Source organism: Seriola dumerili, unplaced genomic scaffold (genome assembly GCF_002260705.1).
Source record: "Seriola dumerili isolate Sdu_G_001 unplaced genomic scaffold, Sdu_1.0 BDQW01000312.1, whole genome shotgun sequence".
Lineage (NCBI taxonomy): Eukaryota > Metazoa > Chordata > Actinopteri > Carangiformes > Carangidae > Seriola > Seriola dumerili.
The window spans coordinates 1,327,337-1,353,573 of record NW_019174567.1 but is presented as its reverse complement, the minus strand read 5'-3'; the positions used below and the strand labels follow the sequence as shown (position 1 = coordinate 1,353,573).

The following is a 26,237-nucleotide window of genomic DNA, read 5'->3' as shown; positions in this document are numbered from 1 at the left end:
TGCTTTTTAGATAAATTGACTTAGTGTTAATAGAGAAAACATGAAAACTTAAGTGATATAATAACAGTCTTTTCAGCTTTGAGTCCGGCTCTGAGTTGCTGCTGTTGTTGCTATTTGGTGTGAAATGCATTCTGGGATACTTAGCTGTCTCATGCATTGTGGGTAAGATGGGCAGAGCGAGAACACTTGAGATCTTTGATGTGTACTTGGTCTGTGGCTGATGACATTTCACAAGAACACAGACAGAGAAACCGTCCCTGACCCTTCTGGGCTTCTGTAGTTTGACAAAAAACTCCATCCACACGGGCAACTGTGCTACTGCAGGTGTTTAATGAGACACAGGTGAACCTGACGTTCAGTTAACAAATAACAACAACAATCAGCCGCCAATCAGCTGTCGTTCAGCTGACCATCAGCCGTCGTTCAGCCAACGATCAGCCGTCGTTCAGCCAACGCTCACATGTACAAAAGAAGAAACAAATCAACATGAAAACAAGGGTGAGTCTCTGTCAAACTATTTACATTCACAACACTGACTCACACCAAACTGTCTGGACACACGTGACCCCTTCAGTCTCACACCACCCTCACCTGTTCTCTGGTGGGCGGGGCTAAAACACCTGCAGGTCAGTCATTGCAGAGCCTCTTTCAAATAAAACAAATGTACATCACAGAACAGTTCCTGTGTCTCACAACGGACTCCAAGTCCCATGATCCTTTGCCACAAGTGCGATGTGGAGCTGCCCCTGCTGTGCTGGGAGCAGTTGAGGGAAACCCCATATGGAAAGGCAGACAGTTTAATGACAGAGAGGCAGTGATGTCATCATCATCAATAACCAATAATCAATCAATATTGATATCGAGCAGCAGTCGAAGTTGTGGGTGATGTCAGAGCAGTAACAGCTGAACTGAACCAATCAACATGAAGGTCATGATGATGTCATCTGTGAACCAGGAACAAAGAGGAAGATGTTGAATAACTCACACACACCTGTCAGTGTCCACCTGTCTGTGTCTACCTGTCTTAGTCCACCTGTGTGTCCGCCTGTCTGTGTCCACCTGTCTGTGTCCACCTGTCTTAGTCCACCTGTGTGTCCGCCTGTCTGTGTCCACCTGTCTGTGTCCACCTGTCTTAGTCCACCTGTGTGTCCGCCTGTCTGTGTCCACCTGTCTGTGTCCACCTGTGTGTCCACCTGTCTTAGTCCACCTGTCTTAGTCCACCTGTCTTAGTCCACCTGTGTGTCCGCCTGTCTGTGTCAGCTTGTCTGTGTCCACCTGTCTGTGTACCTGTCTGTCCACCTGTCTGTGTACCCGTCTGTCCGCACCTGTCTGTCTACCCTTCTTAGTCCACCTCTCTTTGTCTACCTGTCTCTGTCCACCTGTCTCTGTCTACCTCTCTATGTCCACCTGTCTCCGTCTACTTCTCTCTTTCCACCTGTCTGTCCATCTGTCTCTGTCTCTACAGTTTGAGTTCGTTGGCGATCTTGGAGGCGATGTTCTTGAAGGCAATGGACGTTCCTGAAATTCGTTTGAATCGCACTCCGTTGAGCGAGAGGCGGGGCAGTTTGCACACCTCCATCTCCCATTGGACGAGGCTGTCGGCGTGTCCGTCTCCGTGGACGCAGAGCAGAAGGAAGCACTCGCGCTGCTCGTAGTCACAGTTGTTGGCATCCAGAACTTTCCTGATCTCCCTCATCATGTCCAGCGGCTCCATGGAAGACGTGGTCTTCATGCTCCAGGTGAACCTCAAAGAGCGGGGCTTCGAGTCCTTCAGGTGAGGGGGCGCAGGGGAACCAGGCTCCTCCTTCTGATCAGCTGATACGTTCCGACTGGGGGGGGAGGGGTTGTGTTAACATTCACAATATTTGAACTTTATTTGTTCACACAGCAGCACACAACAAACTAGAATCACCTCCTCTGCCGAGTAATGGCTACAAAGTGTTTTGTGAGGTCACCGTGACCTTGACCTTTGACCCCCAAAATCTAATTAGTTCATCCTTGAGTCCAGACGAACGTTTGTGCCAAATGTGAAGAAGTTCTGTCAAAGTGTTAGTTAGTTTGTTTATTATCCCCAATGGGAATTTATTTTCGACGCATCATCTCACACGTTGAGACAGTTCCCTCAGCTGTTAGCTTTACTTAGGGCTGCTATGGCTGAGGGTATTGGACCCTGTTGCACCTCAGGGTGCTGTACCTCCGTCCGGAGGGCAGAACAGTGAAGTGGCAGTGGAGTGGGTGGGTGGGGGCTTGTGATATTGCATATGCGATGCATGTGCTGGCCTTGCGGTTTTGCTCTGAGAGGTTGGGAGTGGGTAGACTTATTCATTTGGTAGCAGTGTTGGTGATATGTGTGAGTTTGATCCAGTTTTTGACATTGAGCATATTGAAGAAATATGTGGAGCAGCAGAGCAGAACGGGCTGAACAATGTTTTTAACAGTAAGAGGACATATAGTCCTTTTAGTTTGCTGGTTACTAAGATACTGGAGGAATACCACTAACATGTGGAGATAGTGTCTGATTGGCTAGGCTGCAGGACCTGTCCACTACTCTCAACCAATCAGAATGAAAAGAATTACAACAACAATCAACACAACAGAGACAGACACAAACACCTGTCTGACTCACCTGGACCCTTCAGGTCTCCCGTTTCTCTCAACCTCTGAAGGCCCTCTGAAGCAAGGACATGAGGACACAAGGACAAGAGGACACAACGACACAAGACGATGAAGACACAAGGACAAGAGGACACAAGAACAAGAAGACACAAGGACAAGAAGACACAAGGACAAGAGGACACAAGGACAAGAAGACACAAGGACAAAAGGACACAAGGACAAGAGGACACAAGGACAAGAGGACACAAGAACAAGAAGACACAAGGACAAGAAGACACAAGGACAAGAGGACACAAGGACAAGAAGACACAAGGACAAGAGGACACAAGGACAAGAGGACACAAGGAAAGAGGACAAGAAGACACAAGAACAAGAAGACACAAGGACAAGAGGACACAAGGACACGAAGACACAAGGACAAGAGGACACAAGGACACGAAGACACAAGGACAAGAGGACACAAGGACACGAAGACACAAGGACAAGAGGACACAAGGACACGAAGACACAAGGACAAGAGGACACAAGGACACGAAGACACAAGGACAAGAGGACACAAGGACACGAAGACACAAGGACAAGAGGACACAAGGACACGAAGACACAAGGACAAGAGGACACAAGGACACGAAGACACAAGGACAAGAGGACACAAGGACACGAAGACACAAGGACAAGAGGACACAAGGACACGAAGACACAAGGACAAGAGGACACAAGGACACGAAGACACAAGGACAAGAGGACACAAGGACACGAAGACACAAGGACAAGAGGACACAAGGACACGAAGACACAAGGACAAGAGGACACAAGGACACGAAGACACAAGGACAAGAGGACACAAGGACACGAAGACACAAGGACAAGAGGACACAAGGACACGAAGACACAAGGACAAGAGGACACAAGGACACGAAGACACAAGGACAAGAGGACACAAGGACACGAAGACACAAGGACAAGAGGACACAAGGACACGAAGACACAAGGACAAGAGGACACAAGGACACGAAGACACAAGGACAAGAGGACACAAGGACACGAAGACACAAGGACAAGAGGACACAAGGACACGAAGACACAAGGACAAGAGGACACAAGGACACGAAGACACAAGGACAAGAGGACACAAGGACACGAAGACACAAGGACAAGAGGACACAAGGACACGAAGACACAAGGACAAGAGGACACAAGGACACGAAGACACAAGGACAAGAGGACACAAGGACACGAAGACACAAGGACAAGAGGACACAAGGACACGAAGACACAAGGACAAGAGGACACAAGGACACGAAGACACAAGGACAAGAGGACACAAGGACACGAAGACACAAGGACAAGAGGACACAAGGACACGAAGACACAAGGACAAGAGGACACAAGGACACGAAGACACAAGGACAAGAGGACACAAGGACACGAAGACACAAGGACAAGAGGACACAAGGACACGAAGACACAAGGACAAGAGGACACAAGGACACGAAGACACAAGGACAAGAGGACACAAGGACACGAAGACACAAGGACAAGAGGACACAAGGACACGAAGACACAAGGACAAGAGGACACAAGGACACGAAGACACAAGGACAAGAGGACACAAGGACACGAAGACACAAGGACAAGAGGACACAAGGACACGAAGACACAAGGACAAGAGGACACAAGGACACGAAGACACAAGGACAAGAGGACACAAGGACACGAAGACACAAGGACAAGAGGACACAAGGACACGAAGACACAAGGACAAGAGGACACAAGGACACGAAGACACAAGGACAAGAGGACACAAGGACACGAAGACACAAGGACAAGAGGACACAAGGACACGAAGACACAAGGACAAGAGGACACAAGGACACGAAGACACAAGGACAAGAGGACACAAGGACACGAAGACACAAGGACAAGAGGACACAAGGACACGAAGACACAAGGACAAGAGGACACAAGGACACGAAGACACAAGGACAAGAGGACACAAGGACACGAAGACACAAGGACAAGAGGACACAAGGACACGAAGACACAAGGACAAGAGGACACAAGGACACGAAGACACAAGGACAAGAGGACACAAGGACACGAAGACACAAGGACAAGAGGACACAAGGACACGAAGACACAAGGACAAGAGGACACAAGGACACGAAGACACAAGGACAAGAGGACACAAGGACACGAAGACACAAGGACAAGAGGACACAAGGACACGAAGACACAAGGACAAGAGGACACAAGGACACGAAGACACAAGGACAAGAGGACACAAGGACACGAAGACACAAGGACAAGAGGACACAAGGACACGAAGACACAAGGACAAGAGGACACAAGGACACGAAGACACAAGGACAAGAGGACACAAGGACACGAAGACACAAGGACAAGAGGACACAAGGACACGAAGACACAAGGACAAGAGGACACAAGGACACGAAGACACAAGGACAAGAGGACACAAGGACACGAAGACACAAGGACAAGAGGACACAAGGACACGAAGACACAAGGACAAGAGGACACAAGGACACGAAGACACAAGGACAAGAGGACACAAGGACACGAAGACACAAGGACAAGAGGACACAAGGACACGAAGACACAAGGACAAGAGGACACAAGGACACGAAGACACAAGGACAAGAGGACACAAGGACACGAAGACACAAGGACAAGAGGACACAAGGACACGAAGACACAAGGACAAGAGGACACAAGGACACGAAGACACAAGGACAAGAGGACACAAGGACACGAAGACACAAGGACAAGAGGACACAAGGACACGAAGACACAAGGACAAGAGGACACAAGGACACGAAGACACAAGGACAAGAGGACACAAGGACACGAAGACACAAGGACAAGAGGACACAAGGACACGAAGACACAAGGACAAGAGGACACAAGGACACGAAGACACAAGGACAAGAGGACACAAGGACACGAAGACACAAGGACAAGAGGACACAAGGACACGAAGACACAAGGACAAGAGGACACAAGGACACGAAGACACAAGGACAAGAGGACACAAGGACACGAAGACACAAGGACAAGAGGACACAAGGACACGAAGACACAAGGACAAGAGGACACAAGGACACGAAGACACAAGGACAAGAGGACACAAGGACACGAAGACACAAGGACAAGAGGACACAAGGACACGAAGACACAAGGACAAGAGGACACAAGGACACGAAGACACAAGGACAAGAGGACACAAGAACAAGAAGACACAAGGACAAGAGGACACAAGGGAGGAAGTTTCAGTGTTAATGAGCAGGTGGAAAAAGGAGCAGGTAAATACACCTCCCATGATGCTTTGTGCTGGCGTACCTTCGTGTGAGTTTGGAGGTGAGTTTGGAGAACAGGTTGGTGGATCCCCTGGCTCGTGATTGGGCGAGGGGTGTTGCGTCATGTGACAGGCTGGGCGAGGCGGGGGGGCCGTTGTAGGTGGCGGTGCGTCTCTCTCGGAGCTGACCTCCATGGAAGGTGCTGCGACTTGCCGTCCCCCGAGGGAAACGCAGCCGGTCGGGAGGGGTCGCTCCACTGCTTACGCTGTGGGTTGAAGCTCCGCCCACAGATCTCTGGGTGGGTGTGGTCGCCGAGCTGAAAGGGAGGGGGGCAAGGAGGAGGGGTTACTGAGTGTCTGTACTTCCTGTCATGGAGTCACGATCAGGGTCAGAGCTGATGTGGTCTCTCATCCCGGTCCTCAGACCAGTACCTGTTCTCTTTGCCATTGTGGACCACAGAGTGACGGTCTGTCGAGTTCCTCTCCATGCAGACGTACGTGTTCCTCCTCGTCATGCTGGATGAGCCACCCTGAGTCAAACACACGTCATCAACACAGATCAGACCCAGCCGCAGTCTGATCCAGATCAGGCTTTAAAGGTTTCAGCCAGGACAGGTGAGAACTGGTCCTCAGCTCTTCAACTACCAGTTAAACATGTTCATTACTGATTCATCTGCAGATTATTTAATCAATCAATGAGCTGATTATTGAACAGGGCTGGGTATTGCCACTGATTTCCTGAATTGATTCGATATTGATCAGTCAGAGATATTAGTTGTTCTTGGATATGAATGAGGTTCTCAGAGAACTGATACCATGAATTGTTCCTCTGATTAAAAACATTCATGTTTACATTATGAATGTCACAGAGCAGTTACATTAATGTTCTGTCTATTTAACACGACCCACAGTTTAGACACATCTCAGGAAATAATAGATGTAATGTGTTGTTAATGTACCAGCTACACAGCTTCTTCTTCTCATCTCACACAGTTGAGTTGCAGCTACTTTCAAAGGTGATGTAACCACTGTTACCACGGTGATAAGTTTACATTCATTCCTCGACTTGTGTCGAGCAAAAGAAGCCACATTGGAAACATCCATTCAGAAGAGAAGCTGCCGTACAGGCAGACGTTGGGTGAAGCTAACAGGTTAGGCTATATAAAAACATGGCTAAGCTAACAGGCTAGGCTTTATATATTTCAACCTGATTCTGTCAACTACAGATGTTTTATGTCATCACTATGACAAAAAAGGGGCGGAGCGTTGTTCTGTACACCTGCACTCAGCGGACCAGACCTCGTCCACAGGAGAGTAAAGACGTATTAAAAGATGGATCTCAGGTTTTTATGAATCGAAATCAGATCATTCAAATGATCAATTTTAATCGGAGAATCTATTGATCTCAACCCAGCCCTATTATTGATGAGTTATCTCACCTGAAAACAGAACACAATCACTGATATCAGTTATTGATCATTGTATTGATTTCAGTATGATCATAAACAGGTACATTTACATCCTGTCAACCATCGACTGTAAATGAAGTTTTCTTCAAAGTAACAAACAGTTTATAGGTATGAGTTCTGACTGTGTGGCAGCAATGAATTCTGGGTAAAATTATCTGTCTACAGGTTTCCTGTCACACCTGTTTTCACCTGTCTAGCAGCTTAACTCACAGTGGGCGTGGCCACGGTCTTCCTCCGCTCAGGGATGTCGGCCATGTTGGGGTTGTTGGCGTTTCCCACCAGAGGACTGCCGCCCTCCACAGGACTGGACTTCCTGCTCTGACCTACTGCCTCTTGCTTCACCTCCCCCTCTGCCGCCGCCGCCGTCTGACTCCTCCTAGGGTGCGGAGCCGAGGAGCCTGGACACACTGAGGAGAGGAGAGGGAGTCACTGAGCACACTGCAGTCTGAAACTGATGTGGACTAAACCAGGTGCTGGTCCGGGTCTGTACCTTGGTCACTGTACCTCCTCTGTTTGGAGGAGGAGGAGGAGGAGCGCTGGACGAGGAGGTGAGCAGGAGACTGAGCGCTGCTGGAGGGTCGAGGTTTGAGCAGAGAGACGCAGCTGGAGGATGACGAGTCACTCACCTCCACCTGCACACAAACACACATCAGTTACCGCTGCTGTCACTGTCGTCTGCACACCTGCTGTTACCATGGTGACCTCTGACCTCAGCAGCCCTGCAGCCCAGCAGCAGGTAGGTGGCTGTGATGTCATCATACTTCATCTTGGCGAGCGAGTCGTTGATCTCCTCTCTAGAGTAACCCATCCCCACCATCACGTCTGAAACACAACACACACATCAGGAGGTGCTCCAGGACCAGAACTAGACTCTAACTGGATTGGAGTGGAACTGGTCTCTAACTGGACTCTAACTGGACTCTAACTGGACTCTAACTGGACTCTAACTGGTGGATTTGACTGTGGGTGTGTACCGATCCTCTTCTGGTCCCTGATGTCCAGTTCCGGCTCGATGAAGGGCTTCAGCACCTCTTCATCAGAACCGGCGTTGATCCAGCGATCCTTCATGATTTGCTGAAGGGGAAACAACAACACTGACACCAGTTCCACAGGGTCCTGTACTGTTCCTTTACTGTTCAGCACCAGTGGTGATGTATTTCTGATGTCTGATGATGTATTGATTATGCATTGGTGATGTATTTCTGATGTCTGCTAACCTCCAGAGTTCCCCGTCTCCCCGGGTTCAGCACCAGGAAGCGTTTCAGCAGGTTCTCACAGTCAGTCGACATGTAGAAGGGGATTCGATATTTACCTCTCAGCACTCGCTCTCTGAGCTCCTACACACAGAAACACAGACATCACAGCTGGACCACAAGACACTGTCCCCATCTGTCATTTAAAGGAACAGTACCACTGTTCAGAGCTCAGACTAATAGATGAAGGTGTATTATTTCTGTCTTTAGGGAGCTAGCTTCCAGACTATGCTAAGCTATGCAAGACCTATCGTCAACCTGTCTCTGTCCGTGACTTATAAAGATCAGCTGACTCTGATGAAGACAGAAAACATTGGACTGTTCCTTTAAATCTCTATATGCTCGGACAGAAACACCAGAGGCTCCTTCTCTGTCTGTTACTGACCTTGAGGTTTTGTCCGTCAAACGGCAGAGATCCACTGACCAGAGTGTAGAGGATCACACCCAGACTCCACACATCCACCTCTGGACCGTCATACTTCTTACCCTGAAACACACACAACACACTGTGGAGCTCCTGACAACCACAGGTATACTGTTTGACTGACTGATGACTGACTGACTGATGACTGACTGATGACTGACTGACTGATGACTGACTGACTGATGACTGATTGAATAGATGAATGAATGAATAAATGAATGAGTGAATAAATGAACATGTGAATAAATGAACGAGTGAATGAGTGAGTGAATGAATGAATGAGTGAATGAGTGAGTGAATGAATGAATGAGTGTACCTGGAAGAGCTCAGGTGCAGCGTACGGAGGAGAGCCACAGAAAGTGTCCAGTTTCCCACCGACAGTGAACTCATTACTGAACCCAAAATCCGCTATTTTAATATTCATGTCAGCATCGAGGAGGAGGTTCTCTGCCTGCAGGGGGAGGAGGAGGAGTAGGGGGGTGAATCCAGCTGTTCAAGATGTGTTTAATGTCAGCTGGGATACCTGAGTGTTACTGTGTTTTACCTTAAGGTCACGGTGAACTATGTGCTTCTGATGACAGTACTGAACTGCAGACACAATCTGAGAGAGAGAGAGAGTTAGTGAACCAGACTTTCCATTTGTTTCACTGTTGTATTATGGGATGCAGTTAGCTCCATTTTGTTACCATGGTAACAGCAGTGTGTGTTACCTGTCTAAATTTAGCTCTGGCCTCCTTCTCCTTCATCCTCCCATGAGCTACGAGGTAGTCGAACACTTCACCTGCACACAGAGAGACAGTGAACCTGACGCAGGTCAAAGGTCAACAAATCACGTCAGAGTTGGATCTGAAGGTGTGACTGACCTCCACTGGCATACTCCATCACCAGGTACAGAGTCTTCTCTGTCTCTATCACCTCAAACAGCTTCACTGTGGACACACAGGTGAGACACAAGATCGATGTGTGTGTATGTGTGTATGTGTGTGTGTGTGTGTGTGTGTGTGTATGTGTGTGTGTGTGTGTGTGTGTGTGTGTGTGTGTGTGCGTGTGCGTGCGTGTGCGTGTGCGTGTGCGTGTGCGTGTGCGTGTGTGTGTGTGTGTGCGTGTGCGTGTGCGTGTGTATCTGTGTGTCTGTGAGACTGACCAATGTTGGGGTGGTTCAGGATCTTCATGATTCTGACTTCTCTGAAAAGCTGAGAGACAAACACAGAAACATCAGGTCACATGATCAAAGTCACGTCTGAGGGGGGTCACATCACTGCCAGTCTGGACCAGGACTAGGACCTCCCTGTTGACCCGGGTCAGACCACAGTTAGGTCCATATGAACTGGTTCCTAATGGGAGTGACAGAGGTCCTCCATCAGTCTGAAGATCTTTAAACCTGGTTATTGATTATCGTCATGACGACCTGAAAGTCCACCTGACAGCTCTCTGCTGCTCCATCATCTCAATCCTACATCAGATCCATAGATGTGGATCACTGGTCTCTAAGGTCCTGATCAAAGATGTCCCAGAGTGAGTGTGAGTGGTTAATCAATAACTAATCATAACCTGGACAGCAGGTCCATGTCTTTCTGACTCAGTGGTTCAGAGTAATTTCTGATCTGGTTTATGACGTTTATCCTGGATCTGGATTTAAGAGTATGTGAGGTCGTCAAGACTCTTTTACTCTAAAACCACAGTCAGACCTACAAGCAGACCGGGTCCAGAATGTGTCTCACCTTCTGCAGGCTGGTGGGGTTCAGCTGGGTCTTGTCGATGATTTTGACGGCCACCTGTCAGGGTCACAGAGAGGACAGTCAGGACTCAGGTCTCTGTGTGCTGGACTCTGGACTGATCGGTCTGCGTCTCACCTCTCGTCCCGTCAGGACGTGTCGAGCCAGTTTGACTTTAGCGAAGTTTCCTTTCCCGATGGTTTTCAGCAGCCGGTAGTTTCCCACGTGCGGCGTCTCGTCTCCGGCGGTGGACGACGAGGTTTTACAGCGAGCTGAGCGGACGGAGCGGGACGCCTCGCCACGCCCATCATCCGCTGAAGTATGCTGGGAAAAATAAACATCACACAGAGACGGAGACTCAGATACAGTTTGAACTGATCAGGTTGATGAGCAGAGACATCTTCATGTGCTGAGTCAGAGACTGTGACCATTCACACCAGAGAGCACGTTGATCAACGAGCTGATCAATGATCAATGAACAGGACGAGGGCAGACTGACACGCCTCACTCCTGACACTGAAACCATCCATTAAACTAGAATAACCTCTTTTGCAAAACACGAATGTGTGTTCAAGATGTTGTGTTTACAAGGCCAAAACTGCAATTTGTGACCTCGACCTTTGACCCACAGAATCTAATCAGTTCATCCTTGAGTCCAGGTGAACGTTTGTACCAAATCTGAAGAAGTTCAGTCGAAATGTTACCGAGATATCACGTCCACGAGAATGAGGCGGACAGACAACCTGAAAACAAAATGGCTGCCGCGCTGCCTGTTGCCGGGCGGAGAAATAACAGTGACACATGGAGATGGCTTCTGATTGGCTGGGCTGCAGGGCCTGTCCACTACTCTCCAGAATGAAGAGAATTACAACAATCAGCACAACAGAGACAGATATTGTGTCCATGAGAATGAGATGGAAGGAAAACCTGAAAACAAAATGGCTGCCACTCTGACTGTCGGTGGTGTGGAGGAATAAAAATTAACTAACCACTATCTGATCAATAAATATTAAACATTTTTATTATGAGAATGTGGTCTGGTTCTTATTTTGATCCAGATCAGCCACAAACCACATGACTGAAGAGTCCACAGACGTCTACATGTTGGTCTGGATCTCTTTGAGACATCTGAAAACGTCCCCGAGGACAAGTGTCAACACGTGTCTCTACTGTCCAGTGAGAAAATAATCAATCGATAAATCACTGATTGATCCATAAGTAAAGTCTGTTGGGTTCAGCTTACAGCAGCTTGACTTTGAGAAGGCTTCGTCCATTCAGGGTTTCAGCTACAGACATGTGACCAATCACAGCTCCTACATCACAAGCTGCACTCTGATTGGACTACAGCACTGAATGACAGAGAAGGACCTGGAGCAGGTAGTGACATACAGGTAGATACACCTGCTTCATACAGGTAGATACAACTGCTTCATTTGAACATTATTCACTGTAAAATTATTATTCATATTACGAGGCAGGGCCCTCTCACTGCAGGTCGTTTTTCTACATGACCCTACAACTGTGGCAAGAACTCCTGGAACCTCCTGGAGAACCTCCAACGGTCTCTGCAGCCCTGCTGTCTGACAGCTACACCCAGCACAGATCTACACAGCTGAAAAAATAACCACAGTAAAAACATAATCAAGTTCTACCACAGGAGAAGAACATTCAAACCTCCTCCATCCAGAACCTCATGATGGAGCCCTTAAACCCTCTGAGCGAGCTTCTGGACCTGCCACAGATCCACCTGGAACCCAGTTAGGTCCTGAAAAAAATCACAGAACCCTCCCCCAGCCTCCAACTCAGTCTCTAACAGAACCCTCAGGACCGCAGGGTGATGTGATAATACCGTTCAACAGTTAGCACCTATCCATTAGTGCTGAGGTCACTAACAGGTGGACCTTGGTCTGGGTCAGACCCAGACAGAGTCCCATCTAGACCCGGACCTGTAAGCTACAAATTACTGAGGATGATTAAAGTTTGACATAGCGTGTCTATTATAACGGCACCGGTTACATGGCGCTGTTCAGCCAATCACTGTACAGAACATTTACTGTACTGTCATATTTACATTACCATGAAAATGACATACTGTCACCCTCAAATCTTCTCAAACCTGGACCCAACACCTCCTCAAGGAGAAACTTTAAACACTTACTGAGACATCCTCCACTTCAGGTAAAGGCCTCTTAGCTGCTCTTCAAAACTTCTCCAGAACATCTCCAAGAATGAATGAAATTCTCCTAGTGGACTCCTGGTCCTCACTACAGCAGCACCAGAGCACCACCTGGGACTCCTGGAACCCCTTTTGGAGACACTGAAAACTTACCAGGCACGGATGAGGTATCCGTCTCGTGGGTAGTGGACCCTGGTTCCCTGGAGCCCACTTCAGGAGCACTGTAATACCTCCTGAGACACCTGAACCCTCTAAGGGACCCTACAAACCTTCCCAAGGACTCTTGAACCCTCCTCCAGGACAGGACCCACACTGATTGACCTGGAAACACCTGGAAACCTTTGAAGCGAACCGGGAACCCACCTGCCGGGTGTGTTCACACTGATACCGTGTAATCCAGGAATGATCCATAAATTAAGGGCTTCGTGGTATCAGCCCTTAATGAGGACTGTACAGGGTTTGAATGATTAATGTGTCCGTTGGTGGCATACTTTTAGCTACATCAACAGTTCAAACAGATTGAGAGTTAAACTCACATTCTCGGCGTCCCGCTCGTTGACAGTGGGCAGGGGGGTCCTGGCGGACATGTTACCCGGGTCAGTGTGAGAGAGGTTCGGTCATGAAGCCGCCTGTCCGCCCCTGAACACCTGTCTAAACTTAGCGGACTGTCTGTGGGCTTCGTTCGCTTCAGGTCGCGTTTATCAGCAGGTTTTCACCCGGCATCACTGGCTCCAGTCCTGGCTACGGGACCAGAGCGTTATCTGGCCCGGCTCAGCTCGGCTCGGCTTCTTTTCCGGCAGTTTTTAACCGACATCGATCCGAAGTGACCCGGAGCAACAGTTCCTCTTTGCTGGCTAAGGTAACCCGGCTAGCTCGCTAGCAGCCCGGCAGAACCGGGTGTGTGTTTCTCGGTCCAGAGCGGGTCCAGATCCGCCTGCCGGTCTCTGTCTCGGGTAAGGTCAGGGGGACGATCCTGGTTCTGTGAGTCGGGCAGTGGGTCCCGTTCCGTTCAGCTCCTCCTCATCCTCTCCGGACAGACTCTGCTAGCCGTTCCGCTAGCCAAAGCCAAGATGGAGGACTAACCAAACCCAGCGCGCTGACAGGATGTGACGTCGACAGCAGCGCGGAATGTGATTGGTTGATCGGGCTAAGCGGCAGCGTTTGTTGTTGCTAGGGTGACTGGACAGAGTGGACAGTAGGAAGCACCGCAGTCCCACTGATACACTACCTGATGTGTGTATCAGTGGGACTTTCCCGCCTCGTGTCAGTCACCAGCAACTGTTCGAGCCTCATGCTGCTGTGATACAGCTTCAGTGTTTAACCAGCAGGGGGCAGCAGACATTAACAGATGATCATTGATTATTGATGACTTCACTGACATGAAGATGAACCTGATCTTTCGTCTTCTCTTCTTTAATATGAGCGTCAGGTCATTTCCTATTGTAACTGTTGGATCTAATGTTCAGTGACTGTTTCCGTCCTCAGGTTTAAACATTATAGCAAACTGATAGATTGATAGATAGATAGATAGATAGATAGATAGATAGATAGATAGATAGATAGATAGATAGATAGATAGATAGATAGATAGATAGATAGATAGATGGTTGGTATTGATTAAGATGGCCTCCATCTTACATTGCATACATCTCTCCACAACAGTCCTGAGTGAGTCCAGACTCCTGCAGCACAGACCCAGCCTTTTGGACCAGCTTGTCAAGTCTCTTTGTGTTTGTGTCTGACATGCCGCTGCCCCAGGAGACTGCAGCATTAAAGAGTCCACTGGCCACCACTGACTGATAAAACGTGCAGCATTTCACTGCAGACGTCAAAGGACCTGAGCCTCCTGAGGAAAAAGAGCCGGCTCCGCCCCTTCAGGTAGATGGCATCTGTGTTCAGGGACCAGTCCAGTTTACTGTCCAAGTGCACACCTTGGTATTTATAAGTGTGCACCACCTCAATGTCTGTGATCAAACTGTGATCTCTGTATCTGACCTTAACAGAGACAGGCTGTACAACCACCAGGAGTGACTCTGGATGTTTGAGGCAGATACATGAATCCTGTGTGATAATGCTGATGATGATGATGGAGGGAGGTGAGGAGGGTTGGGGGTTGAGATCCATCTGGAACTGTTTTTCCTGGAGCACAGACCTGAGGCTGGAAATATTTTTTTTCAGGGAGGGTTTGGAAAGTTTCCAGAGCAGCTCGGACAGACAGTCTGATGGTTGTTGAGGAATGAGGAGGAGACAGACTGAGAACTCATCCACACTGTTAATAATCAATCAGTACTGATTTATTTAACAGCTGATTTATTTATTGATCAATATTTAAGCAATATCACAGAGTGAATGATGTCCTGACTATCAGCTCGGCTGTGATTCGGTCATGGGTACAACGCCGCAGCTTTTATACAACAGTCATGTATCACTTCGCAATAAGAGTAGCCTCATAAAGGGTTTATAATCAGTTATTAATTAGGTTATTAACCCTTTATAAATCATAAATAAATAATCAAAAACAGGCGATAACAGTTTTCATTGATGCCGGCTCACTACTTGGCGAAATCAAGTTAATGCTGATTACTCAATAATCTGACCAATTAATTAATGAGTTACTACCATCAATAACTGGTGGGAGCCTTTTACTTACTCATTAATAAATGATGATTGACTTGATATTGCTTAAATATTGATCAAAAAATAAATCAGCTGTTAAGCTGTGAAGTGGTAACAACAATTGTACCAGCACCATCTTAGTTCAATAAGCAACAACAGATTATGATTAGTTTGTTTATTTCATCATTGATTTGTCTACACCAACACAAATAGATCCTGGACCGGTACTGGACTGTTGCTAAGCAACACATAAACATGTTCCTGACCTGCACAGTGACACTAGCTGCTACCTCGCCTCCTCGTTCCCTCAGGTGTCTCTGAAGGATTCACCTTCTTCCTTCATCCTCTCCTGATGAACAGATATATTTATATGAAATATTTTCATCTTTGTTACAATCTGAGATAGATAACGACGTTAATGTGACGCTGATTAACGGTTAATAGATGAGCTGTGAAGAGGAGTGATACATGGAGTTAAAAGTGCAGCAGCTTCATGGAATGACTTGTCCAATCAGATCACTTCAGAACTGACTGTTGGATAAATACTGTTTACATCCTTCAGTTCTAACAACATAAACAAACACATCAGTCATTAGATACATAGATACTGAGTGGTTCTGCTAGCAGGCTAATAGGCTAAAATGCTAACTGGCTAACAAGCTAAAATGCTCTACAGTCCCATCTTATTGATCTTATTATCGATCCATTTTACTTTGACCTTGGAGAAGAACGGAGGGCTCTGATTGGTGGAGACATCGAAGAGGCGGTTCTCCTCAACACTCTTCCTGATGGAGCGAACGTCAGCAGCTGATAGGTCGGTTTTCAGAGACAGCAGTGCCGACACGTGAGCGTCACTGAGGAGAGACGAGACAGAACAGATTCAATATCAGGTCCACACACACACACACAGACACACACAGACACACACACACACACACACACATACACACACACACAGAGACACACACAGAGTGAACATGAATCCTCTCAGTACTTTTCCATTTCTTCACACACCTGTGACACCTGAGCTCCACACGGCCACACCTGCCGTCTCCACAGCAACCAGGTTTTTCTCACACAGCAGATCCAAGTCAGTGCGTCAGTGTTTGTATATGAGACAGGTGAGCACAGGTAGATGTCCTGACATCATCATCTTCACTGGTTCCAGCCAGTTATAGAGTTGAATAATGTTTCTGCAGAGTGATGATGTCACCGTGACCTTTAACCTTTGAACATTAGAATCTAATCAGGTCATCCCTGAGTCCAAATGGACATTTCAGGTTCATGAGAATGAGATGACCTGAACACAAGAGGTCTCTGGTCCTGACTGTCCTGGTCCAGAGACACGATGCTGGTCTTCTGATCAACCTCGTCATGTGACTGTTTTCATCTGTGACATCATAAACCTCAGGTTCATCTGCTGGTCTGATCTGGACTCTGTCAGTCTCTAAAGAGGAAGTGACCCAGTGTTTCCTCACCTTCAGAACTAACGACTCTCCATTAGCCTCAGCTGGACATGTTGATGTTAGCATGTAGCATGTTAGCATGTAGCAGACACATCAGCGTTCATGTCCACACCTGCACCCGCACCTCACCTGGACTCTCAAAATGTCCGACAGTGTGTGACAGAGCTGGAAACACATCGTCATGACATCACCTGGTCGTGTGACTGAATACAGACTCATCTGACTTGTCACCTGTAACAGGTGAGAGCCCATCACGTCTGCGTACCTGAGGTCTGGGAACGTCCTGGCCAGACTGACCATCTCCAGCTGAACACTTCCTGGATCCTGCAGATGGAGTACCTCGGCGATGCTGGAGAGAACCTCCCCGAGCCACAAGGACCCGCTGCAGCCCTGAGGACAGATGAGACCGAGACAGTCCACGTGGGTTCTTATGAGACCGGGTCAGTCAGCTCAGGAAACAAACCATCATTTATACTGGTCCCACATTTTCATGTCACTTCATGACACTGGTTTTAGCTGCACCCCCCCATGTCTGACCAGGAAGTAGCTCTGTCTGTCTGTCTGTCTGTCTGTCTGTCTGTCTGAGCGTGCACATGTGTGTGTGTGCACGTCTCACCCCCTCTCTGAAGAAGTCGTTGATCATTTGAGCATCCTCTTTCATCCGCTGAGCTCCGCCCCCCTGCTGCTCTCTGCTCTTCATCCTGGTCTTCATCATCCTCTTCACGTACCGAAGAACCACGTCCTGATGGACGACACTCAGCAGGGACTGGAGGGACAGAGAGACAGGTGGTGAGAGAGACAGGTGGGAAACAGACAGGTAAACAGGTAAACACCGTCTCACCTGCCTGCAGGCCGGTTTCAGGTCAGTCAGGTCCCTCAGGTGTCGGCTCAGAGAGTCCAGCAGAGAGGAGACGACAGGAAGTGAGCCGTCCAACCAGACAGACGTCCACAGGTCTCTGTAACACACCTGGACACACACAGGTGACTGTAACACACCTGGACAGATGCAGGTGACATCACTACAGTGACATCAGTACACAAAGTATTTGTACCTTCAGCTGGACGTCAATGGGACAGGTGAAATACCTGTACCCACAATCTCTCAGGGCAGACAGTGTTTCCAGACAGCGTCGTCTCTGCTGCTCAGACAGACTTCCTGTTTCACCTGTGATGTAATCCCTGAAGAGAGTCAGATACAGCCAATCAGCTGCAGAGAACAGGTCAGCCCTTACATCATCAGTACATGCAGGTAATCAAAGTCAAATCAATCACCTGAACTGCTCCTCACAGACCAGATGAGCTTTGATCACAGAGTGGGCGTTGCCATGGTTTCCCCTCACAAACTCCTCCATGCTCTTCTTGTAGCTGGAACACATGTCACATGTGTTGACACTCATCAACAGATTGCTGGCCGTGCTGTGTGTGGTGGGCGTGGACTACCTGATGAGGAAGTTCTCCAAGTGAGCTGTGATCCTCTGAGTTTTGCTCTGGTCTCTTATAACACAGGTGAACTCAGTCAGGAAGCTGTTCACTACCTGGAGACACAAACACCACCACATATCATCACCTGTTAAAACCTCTCACCTGTGTTTCACCTGTGCTGACTCTGTCTCACCTGTATGACATCTACGGCCAGCGGGCTGAAGTAATAGCTGTCAATGAGTTCAGGCATGTTGCCGCTCAACCAGCTCTCCTCTTCTTTCTTTAACGCAGTGTTAAGCCACAGCTTCACCTGGTCCTGAAGGACAGACATGATGATGTCACCTGTGATGTCACCTGTAATGTTCTGTGATGTTCTGTGATGTTCTGTGATGTCACCTGTGATGTCACCTGTGGTGTTCTGTGATGTTCTGTGATGTTTTTCTGGTGTTCTGTAGTGTTCTGTGATGTTCTGTGATGTCACCTTTCCAAATCAAATTAGTTCAACAAAGTAGCAGAACATTAAATTAGATCAGTGTTCTGCTGGTTCTGACCTCTTTGTGGGTTAAGTACTGGTTCTCCAGCTGGTTCAGATGATTCTGCAGCAGCAGAGAACCCAGACAGGCCGTCTTTATCTTTCCCTCCAGGTCTTCATGTTCTAATATATCACTAAGGAGGAAACACAGACACACCTGAGGTTCCACACACTTTGGCCCCGGACTGGTTCCGGACCACCTGTGGCCCCAGACAGTCGCAGATTTTCACATGAACAGCTGCAGCAGAAAAAAGTAACATTGGGCCTCATTCACCAATATCTTCTTAAGTATTTTCTAAAATTCTGTCTTAAGTTGTTAAGAAAACTCTACGTCAGATTCATGAACATGTTCTTAAACTGCAGAACAAGTTATTTTAAAAAAAATATTATAAATGACAAAAATATTATTTTAATTTGAATAATATAATAGGCCTATAATATAACTGTAGAACCGAAGAAAACACAATAACCACTTATTTTGTTCAAACATGGCAGCACTCAAATGTGCGTAAGAGAGCTCTTGAGTGTGCATAGATTCTGTTCTCACCTAAGAACAAATCCCAACTAAGAAAACATTGGTGAATGTCAGAATCTTCGTAAAAAGTGTGTAAGTGGGTTTTAAGAAGGAATTTCTTCTTAAGAATGGTTGGTGAATGAGGCCCAATGAGTCTGAACCAATGAAATCTGAGTCTGACGTCATCACATTTTACATCAAGATTCAAACTTTACTTGGAAACTGACTAAAATTTCAATGTTAAGGAGGGAGATAAAAAAAAAAAAAAACTACTGGATCCACCCCTTTAACTGGATCAGCACTAAAACCTAACGGGTTCTTCCCCGGACCAGGACCCATCCCTCCACAAGTCTGCTGCAGATCACATCAGGACTTTTTGTGTAAGCCAGAACCAAGGTCAGAACCAATCTCTCAGTTCTCTTAGTGACCTTTTGCTCCCCTATGAACCAGATCCTCAGATCCTTAGGTGAGACTCACTGTGGGTAGCAGTGGTTGACCCAGAACAGCAGGTAGCTGCAGTCGTCCATTCCCAGTCCAGACGAGGCGAGTTCAGTCAGCCGAGCCGAGAACCTCTGATGGTAGAGGGCGGCATAGATGTTCAGGATGTCCATGTTTGCAGGGTAACAGTCCTTCACCGTCCTTGCCACCATCAGCAGGTCGTCCCTCACACGTCTCCCCAGACAACACACCTGCAGAGACAGGTCTGAGTCCAGGGTTCTCAAAGACAGACTGACTGTGTCATAGAACAAACAGACTTCAGAGGCTAACCGAGGATCCACATCTAACCACTGAGCTCTGTTTACCTTCAGCAGAACATGTTTGTTTTACAACACGTTTTACTGAAGAGAGAAACAATAAAGACAAAATGGCTGCTGTCTCTAAAAACTATTTCCCTTGTCTTGGCTCTCTCTATAATGACATTAGCAAACCAAAAATTATCAGCCATATTTTCCTGTTTGTTGTTGTTGGATGCTACTGGTCAGTGCAGGTGTCACTGATTGTTACCATGGTAACACTGGTCTCAGACCTGAGTCAGTCTGGAGGTGTCTGATGTTTCTGCCTTAAAATGAGTCAGTCTTTATTTTTCTGACTGACATCAGACTGATCTGTCAGATCACTGTGGAACCGGCTCCCGGTCTGATACAACCCTCCTTTTACTTTATGTATTTTGTGGTTTTCGTGGACTCACCTCCCTCTTCAGGGGTGAGGAAAGTCTGTTGGTTCCACTCGACTCGTCCTCCGCAGCCTTCGTTAGTCTGGATTCCACCATGTTCTGCAGCAGAGTGTTATGAGTGCTGAGGCACCTCAGAGGACGCCATGCCGGGAACCTGTCCTCAGGACCTGTCTCCGTCCAGCGCCGGTCCTGCACTTCCTGCTGCTGGACTGAGGCCATGGCACTCCTCAGGACGTCAAGCTGTTCTGAGGAGGAGGGGGAGGTGAAGGTGTTGTGGACCGCCATCCAGATGTGCAGTTTCAGGTCCTCCAGGTCTTTGTGCAGCTGGTCCTCGTCCTCACTGGGACAGTCCTGAGTGAAGAGCTGCTCCTCCCTGAGGATCAGCTTCCTGCTGACCTCCTCCAGCAGCTCCTCCCGCTGCTCCTCCACACCGTCTACCTCACTGTCTGCTTAGACACAGTGGAGAACCGGTTTAAACCACCAACAACTGACTGATGAGTGAGTTCTCCTGGAGAACCTCGACCTGTGGGAGACTACAGAAGAGAAGCTGGAACAGTTCACTGAGAGATCTGGACTGGGCCACATAATGTTCTATATTCCATCTGATGTACTTGTGGTCATTACTGTGTTCTATCTTAAGTTCTTGGTAGTATGTAAGGTTCTACTGGTTCGAGTTTATTCGGATGATTCAGATGAACATTAAGGTTCTCTGGGTTTTATCAGACGTTTTGTTGGTTCCACCTCACGTTCCCTTCGTTCAAATGTAACATTCAGTTTGTTCTAGTGGTGGTTCTGCTGGTTCTATCTGAGATTAAGCTTATTCTACATGAGGTTCTGGTCTGAGGTTCTGCAGGTTGGTTTATGGGTTCTAGCTGGGGTTCACTTTGTTTTCACAGAAAGTTCTGTAACTTCTAGTTGAGTTCTGTGGGTTCAAGCTGTGGTTGTGTTGGTCCTAGTGAGGTTCTGTTAGTTCTGCTTGGGGTTCTGTTAGTTCTGCTTGGGGTTCTGTTGGTTTTAGCTAAAGGTGGGTTGGTTCTACCTGAAGTTCTTTGGGTTCTAGCTGCTGATTTGCTATTTCTAGTTCACAGTCCTCTGGTTCTGAGAAGAAGAGTAGTTTCTCTGTTCCACTTAAGGTTGTGTTGGTTCTAGTTGACAAAGTTCTAACCTGATGAGAGTTTGACCTGATGATCAACTGGGTCTGACCTAATGAGGTTCTATTGGTTCTGATTTGATGAGGTTCTGTTGGTTTTACATGGTTCTGACCTTCAGTGTGGTTGTGGTTCTGCTTTCTGCGGTTCTTCCAGAATTTAGTGGGGTTCTTCACTTTTGGCAGTCTCCTCCTCTCTTCTCCTCGCTCATTACCTCCTGCTGAACATTCAACACCAACTTTATTCACAACATTGTTAGAATAATAAAGATAAAACATTTCACATTCTGCAGCCAGTGTTCTGTGGAGAACTGAATGAGAACATTTGACTCAGGAGGCGGAACGTCCAAGACAAACGTTAAATAAACACATTAACTGAAATTTAATTTAAAGTTCAAAAGTTTTTGAAGTGTGGTCCAAGTTTTAAATAAGGACTTGAACCTTCAGTGAAGACACATCTGTAACATCTGTAAACAATCAACATCTGTAACATCTGTAAATAATCAACATCTGAAACAATCAACATCTGTAACATCTGTAAACACAGCAGCAGATTATCACGTGTGATTTTAATGTCGAGCTTTTCTTTTCTTCAAACTTTTTGATCCATTAATGACGTTTCAAATTTTAACTGTTCATGCGCAGAAAACGTCTCTCCTGAGCGGAAATGAATCAACTCCTTCAGAATAAAACACCCACATTAAAGCGAAGTTTTAAAGTATAATCGACGTCCCGCAGCTTCTTCCTACCTTTCATCTCTCCGTCGTTTGATTCTCTGACTGCACGGCGCGGAGGAGAGGGGCGGGTTTAAACACGTTTGAGGTATCGGCTCATTAAACATGCAGGAGGCGGCTCGCGGTCTGGTTTCCTGTAACACACGGGCTCCTGTGTGACGTCACTGCTAATTCAGATGATGCAGCACATCCGGACGTCTCAGTCCAGACCAGAGTCTCCATGCTGACCTGGTCCACCAGGATGCATTGTGGGAAGAAGACTCAGAGATCTGATCCAGATCAAGTATCTGGAGTCTGATCCAGATCAGCTCCACCTCAAAACCTCTAGGACTTCAAGGACCTGCTGCCAGACACCACAGAGACCTTCAGAGGTCCACTCCAGACCAGCAATGTGTTGTGCAGTACATCCATATACTGTATATATATGTACAGTATATAGATGTACTGTATATAGTATATACAGTACATCTATATATTTTTATATATGCACTGTAAATATACTATTACAATTATATGTACCCTAACCCTTTTTCCAATAAACATAGGCTATATAAACATATATAAACATATATAAACATATATAAACATGTATAAACATATCTTAAGTCACTGGATCTTCTCTGGTTTCAGAGAAACGCCCTGAACCATGATGTGGAGTCAAAGATGGTCTCACCGCTGCTGCTCTGCTGACTCCTGCTGGACAAAAGGGAAACCCACATCCTCAGGACCAGGATCCAGATCAGCCAAAACCAGCAGAGGGTTTAATGTCAGTACCAGGATCCAGAATCTTCTGCCTGAGACGACTGATGTCTGAAAACCTCCTGAAGAGTCTCAGAGCATCTCCCTCCTCCTCCTCCTGCTCCTCTCACACTTTCACTTTCTGTTTCAGCCCCCCCCCCGTAAAAATTTAATTAAACAAGTAAATGAATTAATTCATAAAATAAAAGAAGAAAAAGTGAAGGCGTCTGAAACTGTTCAGCTCATTTTAAATTATACACTCGTTCTTATCCCCCTCCATCCCCCTCCTCCCCTCTCCATCCTCCCCATCCTCCCCTCTCCATCCTCTCCTCCCCTTCCTCCTTGCCTCTTGCCTTTCATTCATGTTCTTCCCTTTTCTTTCTCTTATCCTTTCTTCCTCCCATCTTCTCCCTTTATTTATATTATTAATCATCATCACACCAGAGTCAAATCAGGATGACATGTAAAACACACAAACACACCCACACACACACGAAGACACACCTGAATTTGAATCGAGAGCTGAGCCGTCTGGTCGACAGCGAGCTTCACATCTGAAGATTTAAAACGTTCTTCATCTTCATCATCTTCAGGTGGGTCACTGTTCTTCATATGAAACTGGTATTTGTTGTGAGTTTCAAGAGGACTGAACTGTGTCTGTGATGATGATGATGATGATGATGATGATGATGAAGTAAAGAAGTTCCTCAATGACACATCATTTAAAAAACACATTGGTTGTCATGGTGACAGGGCTGTTTGTCAGCTGTGATGTGTTCAGGTTCTGTTTCTCATTAACGCTGTTAAATAATCAGGAGCGTCAGAGGTTTAAGTTACTGGTCTGAGCTCAGGTCTCACATCAGACCAGGATCTGACAGTGACGGAAACAACAGCAGGAGAACACCAGGAAGACCCTCTCAGGAGACCCTAAACCATTTACCAGAACCCCTGGATCCCTCTGAAGAACCCCAGCCACCACAAAACTCAACAACAACCTGTATCGAACCCCTGAAACCCTTCTTAGGAAACCCTGGAACCCTGTCAAGAACACATTCACATGCTGGTCTTGGCTCATCACAGTTCAGTCCTCTCCTGAAACAAACCGCTCCATTCACAGGAACTGGCAGTATGCTAACCAGTATGCTAGCAGTGTGCTAACAGTTTGCTAACCTGTGTTAACCAGTGTGCTAACAATGTTCTAACAGTGTTCTAACCAGTGTGCTAACAAGCGTGCTAATGTTTTTATTTTGTCTCCTCTCAGCTTCCTGTCTGCTCTCTGTCTCCACTCTCTGGTGTAGATGACCAAGGTGAACACCTGTGACTCAGCGGTGGGCAGAGCCTCTGGGGAGGACACAGTGGCCCTCCAGGTGACTTGTCTTTTGACCGACCTGTCATCACAGTGAGCTCAGGGATCACCAACAGGTGAGTCCAGCTGACATCAGCAACAAGCTCTCTGATAGGTTCTTCCTCTGCAGGTGTCTCCAGACTCCGTGGAGCGTTTTCCAAAACCTTCCAGGTGCCTCCCGTCAATTGTGGTGGAGCCAACAGACAGAGAGGTGGAGAGCAGAGAGCTCTGCTGGCCTCCTGATGATGTCAGCAGTGATGTCACAGAGGGACAAGCCCAGGTGACAGGTGAGGCTTTCACAGTAAAGGAACATTTTCATGGTGTGATGTCATGAGATTTTTGACTCACCGAATGTCTGGCATGGGCATCAAGAAGACCACAACACAAAACGTTTCAAAACAAATCAAGTCTTTTACTGGGGTTTTCCAAAGTTATTAACAAAAACAGGGCTTTTTGTCACATCGAAAACAGTAACAAATCAACTTAAATATCTTCTTCAGATTCTCCACAAAAGTCTCTCTGGCAGTGTAACTTAAATGTCTCCCAAAAAATAGTTCTCAATCCATCATACATTTCCTTGATTCAACACATTACCCACTGGTCTGCAGTCACTGTCCTCCAAACACTTCTCTCCCTATGTGTCTCTCTCCGGGCTTTTAGTAGACTGTGTGAATCAGACTCAGTCTTTAACAGCTGTGCTAAGTGGGTAATTTCCGCTCCTGTAGTCTCTCTTCCCTGCCACCAGGTGGGGACAGAGCATTCCTCTATTTGGTATGGGGGTTGACTGCAGCCATCAGAGAGGAATGTATTTACCACCCAGGACACAACCTCTTGTGACATCACAATGGTTTTATTGATCAGCAATAATCTGTTATCAAACAGTGTGTGTACCTGAGCAGCAGTGACATCATCACATTTATTTCCCAGGTGCAGCTCTATCTGTGGAGGAGGCACAGCCAGAGCAGCAACGGGCAGAGTTTAGAATCTCATGATTGACATTCCTTCTCAGCCAATCAGTGCAAAGATCTGTGATTGAGGGAGGGGGTGGAGTCAGCGCACTTGCAGCTCCACCTCCAGACCAAGGGGCAAAGTCACATCTGGAGAGATTGAACAAATAAAAGAGGAAAAAACCTGAGGCTAAACAAATCAAAGTAATCGATCCGCTGATCAGCTGTGTGAGGAAACAGATGGACTTTGACTGTGTGAGTCTTTCCTGATTTGATTGACACAGGCCAAATAACCTATCACATTAGTGTGGTGTTAGTATTTCCTACAGCCCCTGAAGGCATCAACCTGCCCAACTCTGTCACTGTTTACAGAACAATAATATATTCAAATGAAAGGGGTGTGTGTGTGTGTGTGTGTGTGTGTGGGGGGGGGGTTTCACAACTAACAAGTTAAGTTTGTATAAATTAAATACGTGACTTTTGGTTTGAAAAACAGTAACTGTGTAACTGTGTGTAACTTCATGAACAAACTATAACATTATATATGAGTACTGAGATAAACACCACAGTATAGAAAGGTGTGTGTGTGTGTGTGTGTGTGTGTGTGTGTGTGTGTGTGTGTGTGTGTGTGTG

General features: G+C 47.1%; 2 protein-coding genes across 3 annotated transcripts; both read right to left on the bottom strand.

The window, feature by feature from the left end:
• Positions 1-1,389: 1,389 nt before the first annotated feature.
• On the bottom strand, positions 1,390-14,055 carry LOC111231691 (MAP/microtubule affinity-regulating kinase 3-like). 2 transcript variants are annotated; one of them, XM_022758908.1, is made up of 18 exons: positions 13,506-14,055; positions 10,932-11,117; positions 10,800-10,853; positions 10,223-10,271; positions 9,942-10,007; positions 9,789-9,859; positions 9,623-9,679; positions 9,395-9,529; positions 9,040-9,141; positions 8,619-8,738; positions 8,376-8,475; positions 8,111-8,223; positions 7,892-8,033; positions 7,612-7,808; positions 6,365-6,462; positions 5,977-6,249; positions 2,627-2,671; positions 1,390-1,829 (listed from the first exon to the last, which is right to left on the bottom strand). In XM_022758908.1, exons 1-18 carry the CDS (start codon positions 13,554-13,556, stop codon positions 1,460-1,462), a joined length of 2,229 nt encoding a protein of 742 aa, XP_022614629.1. In that variant the 5' UTR covers positions 13,557-14,055; the 3' UTR covers positions 1,390-1,459. The 2 variants fall into 2 exon arrangements, with proteins under 2 accessions (XP_022614629.1, XP_022614630.1); XM_022758909.1 differs by lacking the exon at positions 2,627-2,671.
• A 2,200-nt stretch (positions 14,056-16,255) lies between these two features.
• On the bottom strand, positions 16,256-22,821 carry LOC111231705 (tumor necrosis factor alpha-induced protein 2-like). The gene is made up of 13 exons (XM_022758924.1): positions 22,803-22,821; positions 21,957-22,061; positions 20,709-21,139; positions 19,997-20,208; positions 19,025-19,139; positions 18,667-18,789; positions 18,492-18,586; positions 18,324-18,416; positions 18,104-18,230; positions 17,893-18,018; positions 17,668-17,817; positions 17,317-17,441; positions 16,256-16,439 (listed from the first exon to the last, which is right to left on the bottom strand). Exons 1-13 carry the CDS (start codon positions 22,819-22,821, stop codon positions 16,256-16,258), a joined length of 1,905 nt encoding a protein of 634 aa, XP_022614645.1.
• Positions 22,822-26,237: the final 3,416 nt, after the last annotated feature.